The sequence below is a fragment of the Syngnathoides biaculeatus genome, chromosome 5 (genome assembly GCF_019802595.1).
Source record: "Syngnathoides biaculeatus isolate LvHL_M chromosome 5, ASM1980259v1, whole genome shotgun sequence".
Lineage (NCBI taxonomy): Eukaryota > Metazoa > Chordata > Actinopteri > Syngnathiformes > Syngnathidae > Syngnathoides > Syngnathoides biaculeatus.
Genome location: NC_084644.1, coordinates 12,347,993 through 12,367,165, shown reverse-complemented (window position 1 = coordinate 12,367,165; position 19,173 = coordinate 12,347,993). Strand labels below are relative to the sequence as shown.

At 42.1% G+C, this 19,173-nt stretch overlaps 1 protein-coding gene across 4 annotated transcripts in view; it reads left to right on the top strand.

Annotated features, from left to right (window-relative positions):
* Nucleotides 1–19,173, top strand: part of LOC133501273 (mannosyl-oligosaccharide 1,2-alpha-mannosidase IC) — a 160,834-nt gene that overhangs the window by 75,117 nt on the left and 66,544 nt on the right. For all 4 annotated transcript variants that reach the window (XM_061820912.1, XM_061820911.1, XM_061820913.1 and 1 more), the window contains one exon: nt 5,055–5,151. In XM_061820912.1, the coding sequence (XP_061676896.1) occupies nt 5,055–5,151 (97 nt within the window). The remainder of the gene's footprint in view (nt 1–5,054; nt 5,152–19,173) is intronic.

Sequence of the window (19,173 nt, the reverse complement as noted above, 5' to 3'; positions counted from 1 at the left end):
TCTTTGGGTGACGCTGATGCCGTGAACCTTTTCAAATTTGAAGGCCGTGTCGAGATAAAAGTTGGCAAACTGCGAATGAAGGATTGGAGGACATGACACTTGGGGACCAGAGTGGCTGTGATGTTACCTAAAAATGGAAGTCTGGAGCCACACTGACTTTGGCGGGATAGGAGAGGGCCAATGCTGAGATAAATGTCCCCCGCCTGCCGTGTCTTTTCTAACCTTGACTTGGGAACAGCCGCATTTGCTGAATACCAAAATCAGACGCATTTCTCATGTTGTGAAGTCAATGATGGCTCGAAATGGAAGAGTAAAAGATTCAACGCTTTGGGCAAAATTTTCACATCTACCAAAGTAATAATTTTCCTGCATTTAGTGACGTTTGATATGCTCTATATTCAAGATGACAGTTTAAATGATAAAGGAAAGTCTCGGCTTTTCTTACAGCTCTATGATCCAGTCTGTCTCGGGATGCCCAGTGACTATTCCAGATTGATGACCAATATGGACTCAGTTGCAACCAATTTAGACAAACACATGACAGTCCAAAATTGATTGGCCACTAGTCAAAACAATACAGACTCAAAAATGAGGTTTTCAGATAAACTTTTGACCAATCCAGACTTGTTGCAGATTTATACACTGACTGGCGACCAATCTAGACTGACCTCGTGACTAATCCAGATAAACTCACGACCTATCCATCCTAATTGCAGACGCTTCCATATTGAATGTCGATAATCCAAGTTGACAAGCGCCATTTTTCTTGGCCAGTGACCTTTTCAGACTCATTGACGAAAACTGGCGACCACTGACTGGAAACCAGTTCACACTGCTTTTTGACTAATCCAAAGTAACTTGACACCAATCTCTATTGACAGTTGACCAATTTACATCGATTATTTACTGACCAGTCCAGATTGACTGACAATCAATCCAGACTGACTGGTTGTCATGAGCCAGGCTAGACCACGGCCAAGAGGGGCGTGGCCACCGCCCTGGCCAGTGACACCTGTCACCGCTCACATCTGTTTCACATTGGGACTGTAATTAGATGGTGTATTTAAGTCGGAGTTTTTGGTCACTGGCTTTTGCCATTTTGTTGTGTGTTCTGCCCTGTGTTAGTGAGTTGCATTCACTGACAGTAGGAATCGCCACCACTGAAAATAGTGTAATGCTGAGCTATCCTCATCACAGTGTTTCTGTGCCACCTCAGTTTAATTCTGTCTCAGGTTATGTTCTATAGTCAAGTCCTAGTTCCTAGTTTGTCTCCTAGTCATCAGACCTCGCTGCGTGTCTTTTGGATCCTGCTTAGCCTAGCATTTCTGTATCTCTACCTTCTCGGACTGTTGACACCATGTATGACCTCAGCTTGAACAAAAGTACGCCGAACTTCATGTCCTTATCTTGGAATCCTGCATTTGGGTCCAGCCCCACACTGGCGGTTCGTGACACTGGTGACTATTCCAGATTCACCAGTTGCCTTCTCGTTCACAAAATTTCACGTGAGAAATCCCGTTTTTCTGCAACGGCCATCGCTATTAAAGACTGTCTGGCGGCATTCCTGAGGAACATTAATCGTCCTTTGACTTAATTCATTTGCAATGCCGCTTTGATGTGTTGTGTTCCATCTGGAGATCGGCGGCGCATGACTTTGTTCGGTTTGAGTCTGTGATGATTCATTTTAATGACCGCCGCTATGTTCTCTTATTGATCCACTGCAGGCCCGGCTATCAGCCAATTAGTTTGATCGCGGCGCCGTCGGGTCATCACTGCGGCGGGTCACGGTGATGATCCTGACTCTCCCTCGCTGTGAACTGCTATCCTGCAGTGGTGGGAAGTAACATAGTACAAATAGTTTTTCTGTAATTAAGTAGAGGTTCCAGATATTCTTACTTTCATTCGGTTTGTATTTTATTTTATTTTTACTTTTACTCTTTACATTGAGAACAAATAATTAACAGAATAAAGAATTGAGAGTAAAATGTCACCATTACCTACTTTTAACATATTAGTAGTACTGCTATTAATTAATGTTATTGTATTATTTAAAACTATTAGTATAGTACTACATAAGTACAGAATAGGAGTTGTTTTGGCACTTATTTTGTATATATAGCTTATTATTTTCCCATCCAAAGATGATCAAGGCATTGTAATCAAATACCTATCCTGTACAATGATTGCTTTCATTTGCTGCTTGAATCTTCTCTGTGATGTGCACTTGCTAAGGACTTTCAGAGAACGAACAAGATTTATGACAATTTTTTTTCTAATCAGTTTTTTTTTTTGCTTTGTGTTTTCTAAAGCTGCCAGAAGGCTTGAAGACCGTCTGAGAATATAAAAAGAGACATTTGACATTGTGGTGTACTTTGATTGGGTGAAGCAGAACATCGTGTCGGGACGCCGTCACACTCACTTATGTTCTTTTGTCCCCATCTGGCATCTCCCGCAGATAAGAGCTATGAGGTTGTGGTTTCATCTCAGTCAAGTTTGTTAGGTTGCATGATTATAACAGAAAGAAGAACGAGCATTGCCTTTTTTTTTTCCCAATTTTTCTCAAGATCATCATAAACTACAAATGAAGAAGCTGAATTGAGCTTAGATTCAAGTTTGATCGTGCGATGTTTGTCACGTTGTTTGTTGGGGGTAAATGAGAAGTGATTGGGAGAAGAGAAAGATATGATACATACAGCATGAATCCAGACTGACTGGCGCCCAAATTAGACTCACTGGTGCCAAATCCTGAATTTCTGTTGCTCACTCTTGACAGACTTCTGGTCAGTCTAGATACAGTCAGTCATCTTCTGTTCCACATTTCTCACTCGAATCGGGATTTGAACCCTAGTACTCAGAACTGTGAGACAGATCTGCTCACCAGTCATACACCATTCCACCCAGTCCAGATTGACTGGTGACAGAAAACAAATTGACTGCTGCTACGACAAAATCCAGATCCACCACAGGCCTTTTCCAGGCTCACTGATGAAAAGTGAAGAACTGATTATTCAACTTGGAAAAATACGTTGAAACAAAATATTTGACTCAATGCACTGCCGGTACCCCAAAAGAAAAATATTCTGGAACTCGGAACCATGTTTGTGCCGCCGGAACCATTTGAACATCTATGGATAGGTTTCCAATGACGTCACCACAGTCCCAGGAGTCCCCTTTTTACGACGTCATAACCCTTGGACCAATCGGATAAATTAATTATGGAAAAAAACTTCACGCTTCACCCATCACCTGTGTTCTTTGACCTCTATGACACAAAAGATGGCGGCCTTCGCAAGCCATGACTGGTAATTGGAACCCTTTCAATTGCAGATCCAAGCAGTGTTGTTCCAACTATAAATTTAGCACAAAAGGGCATCCGTAAGTGATTTTTGAGACTGTTCAATGTGTACTACTTTCTTTCAGCTTGTCTTGTTAATGGTTGCCACAGCGTGTCATCTCAGATGAATGCTCATATATTTGTTTGGCACAGTTTTTACGGCAGATGCCCTTCCTGACGCAACCCCTCTTGGGGAGCGGAGGCCCCAGTGAGAAACAAACTCACGACCGATGGTTTACCAAAACAATTCTCTAACCGCTGAGCTGTGAGGCCTCCGTAAATAACTTTCTTTTGACTTGTCCTGTTAGGGGTCAGCACAGCATGTCATCTCAGATGAACGCTCATATTTGTTTGGCACAGTTTTTACACCAGATGCCCTTCCTGATGCAACCCCTCTTGGGGAGTGGAGGCCCCAGTGAGGGACGAACTCACAACCCCTGGTTTACCAAACCAATGCTCTAACCACTGAGCTATGGGTCCCCTCCCTGAGACTGTTAAATGTGTAATGTACATATAAAATGAGTGAGCTGAATGGTAGCATTTTTTTTTTTTTACCTAAAATGGTAATCGATAGCACGCTAATGCTAATCGTTATTGGTAATACCAGACACTCAGTACCAACATATCCAGTTCAAGGATTGAAGTCTATCGCTCATGAATGACAATAAAATGCTTGTTAGCAGTGGAGAAAAAAATGTTTTTGTTTTCTTACTAGCTGTCATAACCACAACGTGGAGTTGGAAACGTGGAGGCAGTTCGGGAAATATCTTTATTCAGTGGAGTGTCGGTAACCAGGCAGGCAGTCCACGAGAGCAGCAGTGATAATGACGTCAAGCTTACAGGAGGTCAGGAGACAGGCAGGGGTCATTACGCCGGTAGTCGAGATCAGAGTCGAGGAAGTGCGGGAACGAAGCATCAATGGCAACGATCTGGCAAAGCCAGACTGTCCGCTGGGTCCTATAAATACTGCAGGTAATTACTGGGGATGAGGCGCAGGTGTGCGCCTCCTGATGACTGCAGGTGTGTCGGGGCACCTGCACAGCCAGGCCTAGGACTGGCAGGATCATGACATAACCATGGGGAAACGGTGAAAATTATTCGATTAGTCGATCAATAATCAATATTAGAATGAATTCTCAAAAGATAAATTAGTGACAACCCTACTGGCGACCATTCCATACTTAGTGCCATCCATTCCAAATTGACTGACGGCCTATTCAGACGGCCACCGCACACAAGTCCACACTCTTAGCCAACCAGTCCGCACTGATCCAGATGTACAGCCAACTCGCTCCAGAGATGTTTTGAAGTGACAAACCACGAAGCATTCCTGCGGTTCTTATCAATTAGCAGAGAGCGTCGAGGCGATCGCACCGCAGCCAACAAAGCATCCCTCACCCGCCGTGTCGATGGCGATCGGCATCACCAATTGTATCGTTTTGACAGCGACGGAAGATGAGAAAGGCTTCAAATCTGATCTCCTCCCAGTTTGTGTGGAGCAATTAAATGTTGCCTTTAATCCCGTCATTTCTAGTGAAGTTTTTAATGGCTCCTGGATGAATGTCAGTCAGTCCTACTTTCTTTCGGAATGCAGCATAATTGCACGCTTGTCCTCTGCCACGCTGATCAATAAACTATCATTCCCGTCGCCCGGAGCTCGACAAATTTAATTACATGTACGCTTTGTCATTCCACTGACGTGTGCGTCTTTGCTTTGCAGATGATGAAATTTGCCTGGGACAACTACAAGCAGTACGCCTGGGGCAAGAATGAGCTTAGGCCTTTAACTAAGAACGGGCATATTGGCAACATGTTTGGTAAGTGTTGTTTATTCATTTATTTATTGCTTGGAAAATGGATGGATGAATGTTTATTTATTCATTAACGTGTACTGTGAGAGATGCGTGGCCATGCACAATGGTGGCTCTGTGTGCCTTTTGTGCCGGAACAGTATTGCTGGGCAACACGGGGGTGTTGAAATATTTCCTCTGCTTTTTTTTAATTTTTCCTATCATTCCATGTTTTTTGAAAATGTAGCCGGACAGAAAAGGGTTTTAGGGAACAGACTGCGGGTCGGAACGAAGAAGAGGTATAGGGGTGCAAAACAATATCTAGACAGTCTACTAGTGCTCGTGATGAGTGGAGTGCGACACTGGGGTGCTTTTATAGTGTCAAAACACATGTAAGAACCTGTGAGTTGATACCTTGTTCTTGCTCGTAGTCCCAGCACAAGCAACTCAAGGTTACAGTGAAGAAAATGAGTATTTGAACACCCTGCTATATTGCAATTTCTCCCACTTAGAAATGATGGAGGGGTCTGAAATTTTCATCGTAGGTGCATGTCCACTGTGAGAGAGAGAATCTAAAAAGAAAAATCCAGAAATCAGAATGTATGATCTTTTTTAACGATCGATTTGTGTGATACAGCTGCAAATAAGTATTTGAACACCTACCTAGGAGCTAAAATTCTGACCCTCAAAGACTTGTTAGTCTGCCTTTAAAAGTCCACCTCCACTCCATGTATTATCCTGAATCAGATGCACCTGTGTTACACCGTCATGTTTAGCTTCTTCCATTTTGTAATGATTGCTCCAACAGTGGACCTTTTTTCAACAAGCTGCTTGGCAATTTTTCCGGAGCCTTTTCCAGCCGTGTGGAGTTGTACAATTTTGTCTCTGGTGTCTTTGGACAGCTTTTTACTCTTGGCCATGTTACAAGTTTGAGTCTTACTGATTGCATGGGGTGGACAGGTGTCTTTATGCAGCTAACAACGTCACAGGTGCATCTGATTCAGGATAATACATGGAGTGGAGGTGGACTATTAAAGGCGGACTAACAGGTCTTTCAGGGTCAGAATTTTAGCTTATAGACAGGTGTTCAAATACTTATTTGCAGCTGTATCACACAAATAAATCGTTAAATAATCATGCATTGTGATTTCTGGAATTTTCTTTTTAGATTATCTCTCACAGTGGACACACACCTACCATTTCAAACCCCTTCATGATTTCTAAGTGGGAGAACTTGCAATATAGCAGGGTGTTCAAATACTTATTTTCTTCACTGTAACTATGGAACTTGAACGCCATGTCACACGAATGCTAGTTATCTAGTGTAAGGAGTTTTTTTTTTTGTGTATATGTGTGGAATGATCTTTTTCAGAATGTGTTTTCATTTACAATAATTGGTTCACATTCCCAAAAAAGAGCTCATGTCACAGCAATTCCAAGGATACACTGTGAGAAGACCAACATGCAAGGAAAATCTGTAGTCGCTTTGAGACCAACACTAAAACTAAAATAAATTAAGAGGAATTTTAAACAAATCAAATAATAATAAGTTATATGTCAATTTATTTATTGTTTCACTTACCTTTTTCTTTTAGCACTCTTAACAAATACAATTACAGAACTGATTCTTAGCAAAATTAAAAAAAAAAAGGAAACCGTAGCGTAAAAGCTAACATATTTTACATTACATCCTCAAGGTTTAAATATAACAAAAAAAAAGCCTGTACACACTTAATTGACACTATTCTCACAAGGATTTAGTATAATATGCATGAAAACAAGTGTGTGTGAAGAAGAAATTCTGTGCAACCACATTTTTTTTGGTTTATTTGTTTAAAATACCATTTATTGACATTGTTCTTGTGGGTATTTAGTAGGAGATACACAAATAAAGTGAGGCACAAGTAGGACAATACTATAATAGTTTAAAATTTTGTGGAGGGTGTGGTGTGGGGGGCAGTCAAATATAAAAAAAACAATTCTATTTTTCAAATAAAAAATGTGTATTTTTGTGCTGCAGCTCATAATTGAATATGGTTTGAGTGGGGGCCAAATTGGTGAGAAATGCCTCCATAATAAAAATCATAAAAGATGGTAGTAAGACTCTTGAAAGCCGGTGTCTCTTTTATCATTGTGCCAGGATTCTGCTGCTGGAGCGCATTTACCTCAGATAAATAGACGGGTGGAACATTTTGGTAATGCAATGAACCATCAAAATGACTTAAAATGTTATTGAATTTGACGTGACGTTGAAACTTTTGAAAACAGGTCTTAATGCGTAGGTTACCATATCCGACTAAACAGAACAATGTGTTTTTGTAAAACAGGTCTCGAAGAAATGGTTGCCATACAAATAACATCTGTTTTGAAAACAGATCCAAACAACAAGGTTAGACCGTTTTAACATAGTTAAACACAACTTTTTTTTTTTTTTTATGAACGAATGTATTTTTTTGTACAGTGGAAAATACCATAGCTGTCTGAATCCTGAAAAACACAAGATAACTTTTAAAATGGGGCTCAAAATGGAGGTCACCATACTCATCAGGGCTATGAAGCCCATGAAAACATTGAATAAAGCAACTTTTTGCAAAATACCTCTAACAGCCGATATTGCCATACCTGTCTAAACACTGAAAAAAAGTAGCTTTTTCTTTTCAATGTTTATAAATGTGGAGGATGCCACAACCAGGACAAGACAAGACGTTCTAAAGAACTTTGGCCAAACGGACCCATTGATTTTTGCACCCAAAAATCAATGAAAATAGCTCCAGATAATTGCTCTTTAACACCAACAAACGAGGCCAGCAGAAATTGAAAGCAAGTAAACTAGCCTAATTGACCTTTTTACATTCTTGCTTTATTAAGTATTAATGAATTGACTTGATCGATGAATGTTTTGAATTACTTTTTTTTGGAGCCAAATGTTTCACTTCTTGTCTTCTAGTTGCTGTCTCCATCGAAAACATGTTAAGAAGTAATAAAGTAAGAATAACATGTACTTCCATGAGCAAAGTTAACCGTCCATGCCTTCATAATGAAAAGTGTTGATTTTTGTTTCTATAACTTAGCGATTGGAAATCACAATTTTTTTGAAAATGGGTCTCAAAGTTCTGGTTGCCAAACTCATCATAATACTGAAAATTTCAAAAGCAGATCTAAAACTGTATTTACTGTACCATACTAAACTAAACACCGAAAATACATTTTTAACTCAAGTTGGGTTGTGGTTACCAAACGTGCCTAAATACTGACAAATGCATCTTTTCTCAAACGTGCTAACCTTTTTTAATACTGAACAACTTTTTGCTCTAAAAATGTCAAAAAGAAATGATTCAATTGTTTATTGTTGAAAATGGGTCTAAAAGTGAAGGTTACCAAACTCACCCAAAAACTTAAAGTGCATCGTTTCAAAAATCGTTCTAGATGCTCTTGATCTAAAAGATTAGGTTACAATACCCTTGTCCACGGTGAAGATCATTTTTTCCCCTAAAAGCGGTATAAAAGTGGAGGTTATCATTGCCATCCAAACAATTTAAGAACACATCTTTTTGCAAATGTTTCTAAAAGCGAAGGTTACTAAACACATCAGAACACTGAAACCGGGTAGTTTCAAAAATGCATCGGAAAGTGTTGGTTATCATACCTGTCTGCACATTGAAAAAGATACAAAAGCGGTGAGTGCCATGATCATCTCGAGTCTGAAAAACATCATTTTCAAAAACGCATTTCAACAAACGTGAAGATCAAAGCCAAAATTTTCACCTCTCATCTTTTTGCCGTGAATCGCTTTCATTGACGAAGCGTTAACCGACCATCAAAGCAGAATGCGCACTTGCATAACCCCGTGACTTTTTTCCCGCTTGTTGTCGAGTCTCCGAGAAGCGAGCGACGCGTCCAAGAAAGGCCATCATTCTACCTAGCGAATGTCACATTGAAGGCGGCGGATGCCGGGGCGGCGGAGACGTTACGGCAAGTCAGGTATGAAATTGGCTGCTGTGTTCTGGAATGTAATCCTCGAGAGTAAACAGGCAAGCGGGATGATTGCATTCCACGTGGAGCGACTGAAGGCTGCCGATACGCAGATAAAGACGCCGGGGAACAGTCGCGCCTCAAAAGAGCAAAAAGAAAAAAGATGTTCGCCGCAGCCTGTCGAGCCTCAACCTTGTCTTCTTCTCGCACGACTTCATCTTGGCGTTGCTAGGCGCCGGAACACTCCGGGCCCTATCTTGTTATCGTGTCTCGGAACAAAACCAAAAACAAAAAGTAAGAATACCTTGGCTATTTGAATAAAAATTTATCTTTGTTGCGTATTAAATATTAATTTCTGCTTAAGGCAGCTCCAAAGTGGAAAGGAGGGGTAGGTTAGCAATGGAACGTTGGGTGGAGGGACAGTTGCTCCAGGTGCCAAATTTTCAGCTCTCAAAAGTTCCCAAAGTACAAAACAGAAACAAAACAAAAACTGTTTAGGGTAATGTAAAGGTTGCATTGGACACCCTGATGACTTTTTGTTTTGAAAAACATGCCTAAAATCTGAATTTCTCACACCCGTCTCAATGAAAAATCCATCTTTAAAAAACAAAACAAAAGAATGTTTCATTTTCAAAGATGAGTCTGAGGAAAATGTACAAAATTCTAAAACGTACACACAAACGCAGTTTCTAGATTATCATTTTTGTGAAATTAAAATCTACAATACCGGACCTCATTTAAATGATTGGCGGGGCACCAACGGCGATGAGGTCATGTTTTATGAGGATTTATTCCCCGTCCAAAAATCCAATCAGTATGTTTGCCGTGCACGCTGAGCTCTGACAGGCATTTCTTTCTATTTAACTCTCAATCCGCATAAAGAGCAGAGGTCAAGTTTTAATCTGTTTCTGATGGATTGTCTGTCTGTGTGTCGCTGGGATTAGGAACGGAAAAAGAAACATCCATTTGAATATGAGTTTTGCAGGAACAACGTATTTTAGTACACTGAATTTGAGGTTTCCGAATCAGCTGGTCAATCAACCACTGATCGATCATTGAATAAATCAACTCGTATTTTGATAATTGTTTCATGCTTTTGAGCCATTATTTTAACTGACATGTCTAAATCTTCTGATTTCAGTCTTTCAACAGTAAATTTCTGAATTCTGTTGTCCTTGATGAAATCAGTGATTATCTCTTTACTCAAAAGAAAATATTTTCAGACTGTGATTGATATCCATCCATCCATTTTCTTAACCGTGCAATAATTTTCATCTGATTATTCAAATAATCAGTAGCATAATCAACACTCTACTCGACTCTAAAAATATTTGATCACGACACCCCGACAATGGATATAAATTTTTTATGAGGTATGCAGTCTATAAGCTTGAGGTCTGGTGACTCAGAATGGTACAAAATGCTCAAAGCTGACGTGTTTCTGGATAGCTAAATCATTTCTTTGACGTGAAGTAGCTCATAGCCATCCAGGGACCAGATCTGTTTGGATTTCCTCCTGTCAGTGTGTTCACTCAATTGTGAAACTTAGCATTCACCGCTGCGCACCTTCAGCTTGTGTGTTTTTTTTTTTTTTTTTTTTTTTTTATAGCATCCGTCACTGGAGCCCCATACACGCAAAGTGCTGTTTGCATACAAAGCTGTCGAGGGGAACATTAGCAAAAGCGGGACAGTCTGTGGCTCTTGGGTGCCTTTGCTGCACTTTTCTCGGTTACAAGCCTGGGAAACATCTTGACAATTAATCCCTCAAGTCAACTCTTTGCTAAAGCTGGGATTTTATTGTTTTTCTTCTTCTACACTGGTGGACTGGAAAGTGGACGATTTTGCATGGTATCAGACACTAGCGGGACACTTTTTGAGACTGGGGGCCCTATGTACAAAAGGTGCCCACGGACAAAAGGTGGTGTAGGTTCTTTTTCACATTCAGATGTGTCAGGAGGAAAATGATCCTGGAAATGTGTGGTGCCTCACCTCAACTTCATGGCTGGAGTAGGCTCGTTTCAACAGCTGTTGGTACTTTGGCGGTAGTAAAACTTGATGCCGGGAATCTGTTATTATAAATCTGCATATCAGAGACACAGGTACAATTAGCACTGATGGACAATTCATGACCGACATTTGATGTCAACAATGCAAAAGAGGCAAGGACTCGGAAATCACTTGTTAACCAGTCGATTTAATGCAGGGGTGTCAAACTCGTTTTTGTCGCGAGCCAGATTGTCGTTGCGGTTTCCCTCAGAGGGCCGTTATGACCGTCAAACCATGAAAATGTTTCGCCTTATCGTATTTACACATGAAATTTATGAACTCGTTTTGGAATGAAAGGTAATGTTTTTTTTTTTTTTTTTCAACTATGGCTGGGTTGCACGTCATGTCCCTCTTGTTCATCCGGGTACTTGACCGCCATTGTTGCAGACAAGCAGCCAGCTGTCCATCGTCATCACGCCAGAATTTTGTTGCGTCTACGGATGTGGAAATCGCGGAAACAGAGACATTGGGAAGTGATTTTTCCGTGCTCCAAAGATTAGATTGCATGAAGGAGAAGATACAATGGAGTTATCGAAAAAACGGCAACAAAAGTGGCCTGCAAATATACGACGTGCAGATCTGAACAAAGCTCGAGCGCACAAGGCAAATGGTTCTTTGAAAATCTGTTTTGATCATTTTGTAAGTAGTAAGCACGTGTATTTCTAGTGTCTGGATATTCTACTTCAGGGAACTCTTTCACATCCTTTGAGAGTACGTCATTGTGGAGAGTATAAGGATCGATATCTTCACAGAGTTTGATCTTCTGTACATATCTAGCTTTGGGGACATCATCGAGTGACATAGGCAGAAAACATCCGCCGCTCGCCGGGTACACATGGGTCTGTGGACGTTGCCATGGTGATGTCGTCTGCAACGCCTTGTCTTGTATGTAGAAATGGCAGCGATTATCATGTGATTGCAACCCAAGAATTGTTGGTGTTTGGTCACGCCAATAGGTCTTTCAATATCACAGCGTTATCGTTTATGATATGACAATTTGAAATTTTGGGACTGATTTTCACAAAAATCACAGATACACATGATTTGGCTTAGTGGGCCACATGAAATCATGCAGAGGGCCGGATCTGGCCCCCGGGCCTTGCGTTTGACACTTCTGATTTAATGAATCACTGATATTTGTGAAGACACTTATTAACAGGTCAAGGCGATCATTTATGCCACCAATTGCCCTCACAATCACTTCTTGTGACACCAGAACATACACTGATAAAAATAGTCTTTTTGAATCTACAGTACTTAATTTGAACAAGTAGATTAGTTGCACACGATTAAAATTTGGTAAAATGGCCCAATTTAGCCCTCTTCTAAATACAATCTGTCACTTTAACACATTTTAATGGGGAGGCCCCGTAGCTCAGTGGTTAGACCACTGGTTTGGTAAACCATTGTGGCTTGTGGGTTCGTATTCCACTGGGGCCTCCACACCCTGAGAAGGGTTGCGTCAGGAAGGGCATCCGGTGTAAAAATTGTGCCAAACGTATATGTGCGTTCATCTGAGATGACACGCTGTGGCGACCCCGAAAGGGACAAGCCGAAAGAAACTTTCTTATTTTAATCATGTGCAACCAACCGATGTATATGTTCAAAACAAGTCAAATCAAAACTCTTTTTATCAGTGCGTAAGGGTGAGGACACGGCCAGCCAGGCGGGCAGGCAGCAGCCGGACATTGGAGCGTAACTACATCAGAGACGCCGGGGACGACGGACCAATTCCCCCCAAACACGTAGTGCGTGGCTGCGACTGCGTGTCGTCTCCTGTTTACTAAAATAATAGATTGAGTAATCAAACAGGAGCCAAACGTTTTGTGACGAAAATGCATGGGATTTACAGCACCTCCGGGGTAATCAGTCACCCACATGTGCTCCCACCACCCCTGAGAGAACACTGTCATTCTCTGAGGCCCTTCCCGATGATTCTTGGCAGTCCTCCATTTCACTTTACATGTGGCCACTTTTTTTTTCACTCTAGCGTGCCTGCGCCATTTCCGACCCGACAGGATCGACAGCCGCACGCACGCCGTCCCATTCACTCCTCTTTCGCGTGTTGTTAACACCCGACGACGGCGTGCCAAAGAGGATTTTCTTGCCTGCCTCCACTTCATTGAGCAGCGTCTCAACTTCACATTGAGAAAATGTCTTTTTCTTGAGTTCCTTGCTCATTGTTGTGTTGTGCAGAGATTTAGATCCCAGGTGCAGGATGGATTTAAATACGATTGGCAAATTAAACGTCAAGTGTCATCACTGTAAACATTCTAAAAGAGATATTGAGATGAAAAATACATGTAACATTATTCACTTCAACGTCTATACGAAAAAATTAATATGAGCGGAGAGCGTATCATTCATGCGCAAAGTTGCGGAAGTGTCATTCGACATCCAAGTCGTTGCCATATTGACTGCATCTCCTGCCTATGACGTCACCCCAGACATTCGCCATTGAAAACACGCTGTGGCTGAACACGCCCTCTCGTCCTTTGCACCTGCGCAATCCATTTTTCACGACGAACCGGATCTTTTGGAAAAGTATGAAGAGCGAATCCATCCTCCCGAGTGTTCGAGCAATGTCCAGCAATGTAACGAGCCAGCATTTTGGCTAACACGAAGGAACAACGAGCTACCTTCCCGGAGGTAAAACTAATAGAGACAAACAAGTCCACTTGGGGGCGGTCCTGCCATCTACGTCACTTCCTGCTTCTTCTCGAAAACAAATCCCTCGAGAGGAGTTTCATGGCGAGAGTTACAAAAAGCGGATGGGTCCATACCGACTGCTGTTTTTTCATTATAACATACTAAAAATCATCCATTTCATGACACTTGACCTTTAAATGTGGGGGTGGACAGGGTGGGGTCTGCTACTCAAACGTGCGCTCAATTCTATACTGAATGCAATGTATAAACGAAATATACTTGGATTCATGAGTACTTAGAATAGACATGGAGATCATTTTTGCTAACAGCATTTTCTGGATTTGAGCATCCACCATGCTTCAGTAGGAAACCCATTCAAGTCTTTGTATATAAAAACCCAGTACTCCTCATAGTCCCAAAAACTAATTCCTGATTTGCCATCGCAGCGTGCATAAAAATGCAAACTAGTTTCTTTTCCAGTTTGTTTCTGGAACTAAATCGCTGAGCACAGTATTCCATTGCAGCTCCGTTTTGGTGGCAACAGTATAAGCGGTCTCTGATTTTAGGATTTTTCTTTCCACATCTACCTCCTTTTATATTTGAACTCATTATACATCATCCATCTCTACGAGCCAGGGCTATACCTGTCTAAAGGGTCATCGTTTTAACTGAATAATGTAAAACTTGCATCAATATACCTGGATTTGAATGCAAAACCAGCAGTTTCATTTTCCATTTATGGGAAATAAATCACAGTGGACACAAGTCCAATGTGGCCTTGTTTTGGTGCAGTTTAGCGGTGATTCCCCGCTTCTTTTTCCTGCTTCCACGTTATCTTAGTCAGCACTCCTTTCAGTCCATTGGCGGCAACTAAAAAAATACACCTCGGCCACATTGAAACCAAACTTCCCTGCATTGTCATCCTTTATACTACAAAAACAAAGGCCTGTTCTGAGAATAAATAGCCCTCAATTGGATCCAAGACAGCACAAGGGAAGAGGTTGCTGATGCACTGTTTGAAGATTGTTGGTTTGGATTTTGGAGAGAGTAGCAGACTTAGCTGCCTTGCTTGAGGTTAGGGGGAGTGTTTAGCAATCCAGTCTCAAAAACATTTGTTCAGTTAGTTGGGTTAGGGTGTTGTTAGGCTTGTAGATGGTAGTCTACAAATGTGTTGGGTTAATGTGGATATCAAGAATCTCCCATAGGTTCGACGTTTGAGTTTAGTGAGTCGGGTTTGGATTTGAGGGGGTCGGATTGGGGTTTGGGACCAGTGTGAAGGTTGGATAGGTATTCTCTTAGTATACTTGGAGACCCTAAATCTCCCAAGAGCTTAGTTTAAGGTTAAGGATTAGGGGTTAGGGTTAGTTGTGATTAGCCTACCAAATATGAATTTTTACTCCCTACCCTTAACCCCTTGTCAGGGTTAAATTATGGTTCAGGGCAAGGGATTATTAAGGCTAGTATTGAGACGTTGGGGTAACCTCAACTGTAGGATCACCAATGACCCCACCTTTTTGGCCCCCCACATCTCACCCATCTCTTGTGTGTGTGTGTGTGTGTGTTTCAGAGAGAAATAGAGAGAGAAAGAGAGAGAGAGAGAGAGAGAAAGAGATCCCCTTCTTCCTTCTTTCAACATTGTCCATTTCCTGTCCTTTTCACAGGCACTTGTACACGCTATCCTTTGCCCCGGTTCCTCTTTTACAGCGAGATGCTTCAAATGATCCGAGATCTATTCATCCTTGTGTGTACGTCATTACCCTCCTGACAAAAAAAAAAAAAAAAACACATTAACCCGGGTCCAGCAGATGGCAGGGCCAATGTTTGCGATTGTGAAGACGAATATAACACAGAAAATATAACACAGCAATCTGCTACATAGCTTCCCCCCTCCCACGCTCGTGAGATTTACTGTGCAGAATGTTTATCTGATGAGAGTGTTCGGGGGCCACATGCTGCTGAGACCTCCTTCCATACATGGAGAGATTCTCACCGGATCATTAAAGAGCAGCAGGGCATCATTTTGCTGAGGCATCTCCTCGAATAGAAAATCAGAACCTGCACGAGTGAACCCTTCACCTTTCCCCCCCTATAGCGTGCTTGGTGACCGTTTAAAAGCTAACGTTTATTGGCCATTCTCAAGGACTCTTCACCGAGTGGCTGATAGCTGCTCTTATATCGCAAGGTAGTGGGAGAGGAGATGACTGGGGGATGTGATTGAGCACAGCTCGATGGTTCAAGTGATGAAGCCCCAACACACACACACATCACAGTATTATTTTAGTCTTCTCTAGCCAGTTCCAAGTTCTTGAAGTCTTTGTAAAATACTGCAAATGCTTTGAAGCAAATAGCATTGCGGGATTAAGGCAAATGAAGTACAGTGGACCCGTGCACTCCTGGATACACTTATTCATTCAGTTATTTTTTTTTATATTTTTTTCTTTTTCCCTTTTCTATGTTGGGGGAATCGAACCCGAAAATACTGTTTTTCACTTTGTACTCCCTTATTCAAGGAATCTGGGGGGTTGACGGTCACTACTTTATTTTTCAGTTCTGAGTAACCTTTATTTTTCAACCTCTAGATCATATCATCATATTTCATAGTTTTTACCTTTTTAAGCTCTTCATTGGAGTTGAACAACTTGACAATTCAATTAAAAAAATATATAAAACTGGGGAAAAAAAAAGGCATGTTCTAAAACTGTTGACCGGTTCGATTAACTTTTGTCTGGTCAAAACATTAAAAGCAACAGAGTGTGCAAGTCCAACAGAATTATGGGAACTTCCACAACAGAGTTGGGAAGAATTGAAGACAATTTTTTTTCCCATCTTAACATCACAAGTGTTTTCTGCTGGTTTTATATATGACCAGAGTGGCTACTTTAATAAGTCAGAGGTTTAGAATACATTTTTGTTTGTAGGTGGGTTCCATAATTTCCTACGTAACTTTAATAGTTTTTGTTCTGTGCTTTCGTCCATCCATCCATTCTCAAAACCGCTTATCCTGTTCAGGTTTGCGGGGTGCTGGAGCCTATCCAAGCTGAGTCCGGGCGATCGGCAGGCTTCACCCTGAACTGGTCGCCATGGCACATGTAGACACGTACACAGATTTACACTCACATTCAAAGCGTTACTGAGTGGGAACTGAACCGAACATTGGCGCACGAAAATCAGGCGGGTTTAGCAGTACACTCTCTGCTTTCATTGCAGACCAAAATGAGAGATTGAACTACATAAAATCCAAATTAAAACACGCTGGAAAAGTTGGGACTTTCTAAAACCTTTGACCGATAGTGTACATGTTGTTTTACAACAGCATTTAACCACAGGTATCACGTTTAATGTAATGTGGAGCCACTGTCTCCAAAATGTGTGCGACAAATGAACGTTACGAGAGTGAATGCGACTCCCTTTCAAAATTTCTTCATTTCCTTCACCGACGTGACACATCCTCTCCTCTGCTTCATAATTATGGTGTTAGACACCCCCCCACACACACACAGACACACACACACGCATCCGATGAATGCTTGACCCAGCCGCCGAGATAACGGCATTCCCTGACATCCTATCAGAGCAAAGCTGTTTTCCATATTTCAATTGGGGAGGATGTGCTATCCAATTAGAGCAAAGCTTATTTACTGTATATAATGAGAAATCCAGCTTTCTCAACAGCCAGGCGTAAAAAGACCAACTAGAATGTCTTGTAAAAGGACATTCTGGAACATTTTCAAACATAATTATCTTGTAAAACCAATAAAAAGACATCCATCCATTTATCCATTTTCCATACTCCGTCCCCTCACTAAAGTCAGAGATGTGCTGGAGCCGATCCCAGCTGACTTTGGGGCACAGGCTGTGTACACATTGCACAGAGAAACAAACAACAATTCGCACTCACATTCCACATTCACACCTACGGGCAAGTTTGAGTCGTCAATAATGTTACTATGCATGTTTTGGGGATGTAGGAGGAAACGGGAGTATCTGGAGAAAACCCACACAGGCACAGGGACAACATGCATACCGCACACGGGTGAGGCAGGATTTGAAGTAGAGTCCTCAGATCTGTGAGGCAGATGTGGTAACCAGTTGCCAACAAAGATTATAAAAAGTAGTTTTTAGAAACCTGATCGGAGGAGGAAGACGAGAAGAGGGAGGCTCCAGGGAGAAGCAATAGCGAGGGTGGATGACTTGGGGTGAACAATCCAGAGCAATGGTGAGTGCGGTCAGGAAGTGAAGAAACGGGTCCAAGCGGGACGGAACAGTTGGCGGAAGGTGTCTGGTGTTCTATGTGACAGAAGAGTCTCCGCTAGGATGAAGGGCAAAGTTTATAAAATAGTGGTGAGTCCGGCCATGATGTACGGATTAGAGACGGTGGCCCTGAAGAAACAACAGGAAGCTGAACTGGAGGTGGCAGAAATGAAGATGTTGAGGTTCTCGCTTGGTGTGAGCAGGTTGGATAGGATTAGAAATGACCTCATTAGAGGGACAGCCAAAGTTGGATGTTTTGGAGACAAGGTGAGAGAGAACAGACTTCGATGGTTTGGACATGTCCAGATGTGAGAGAGTGAGTATGTTGGTAGAAGGGTGCTGAGGATGGAGTTGCCAGGTAAAAGAGCGAGAGGAAGACCAAAGAAAAGGTTGATGGATGTTGTGAAGGAGGATACGAGGACAGTGGGTGTTAGAGAGGAGATGCGCGAGATAGGCTTAGATGGAAAACACGCTGTGGCGACCCTTGACGGGACGAGCTGAAAGGAAAAGAAGAAAGAAGATGTTTTTAGAAATCTGATGGTAATTCTTGGAATGAACTGTGTCTTAATAATGTTCCTCAAAGTATTCCTCTTATCTTGGTCTAGAAACCTTGGTCAAGACTTGAGCTTGGTTCTGTAAAACACAAATGTTCTGTCATTTTTAATTTAAAAGCATTCAATTGGCAACCACTTCCATCAATAGTGGATTCTCCCATCTACACCGCCTCCGGTGCCACAAACAGGTACCCCCCACCCCCCTCGCCACCCACCTCCACCTCTGGAGCAATTACTTCTCAATGGGCCTGGGTCTCGGTCTTTAGGGGCCCGCCATGAAGGTTAGCGAGAACAGTGAGGGAGTGGCGACCATGGCTCACCGGCAGCTCGAAAGGAAGCGCCTCGCAAATGTTGCCTATCACGGCGGCCTGCCGCATTACAGTCTGCCGGCAGAGCGAAAGGCTCGTTACCATATGCCCGCTCTCCGTCTATGGGCCATCCATTTTTATATCCCACGGGCTCCCCTGTCATTGTGTGCAAGAGATCATCTGTCTCCATAGCAACCTGCATTTCGGTGACAAATGGCTATCTGGTGTGTGCACACCCCACAGAAGGCTCATTCATACCCTCTTAAAAT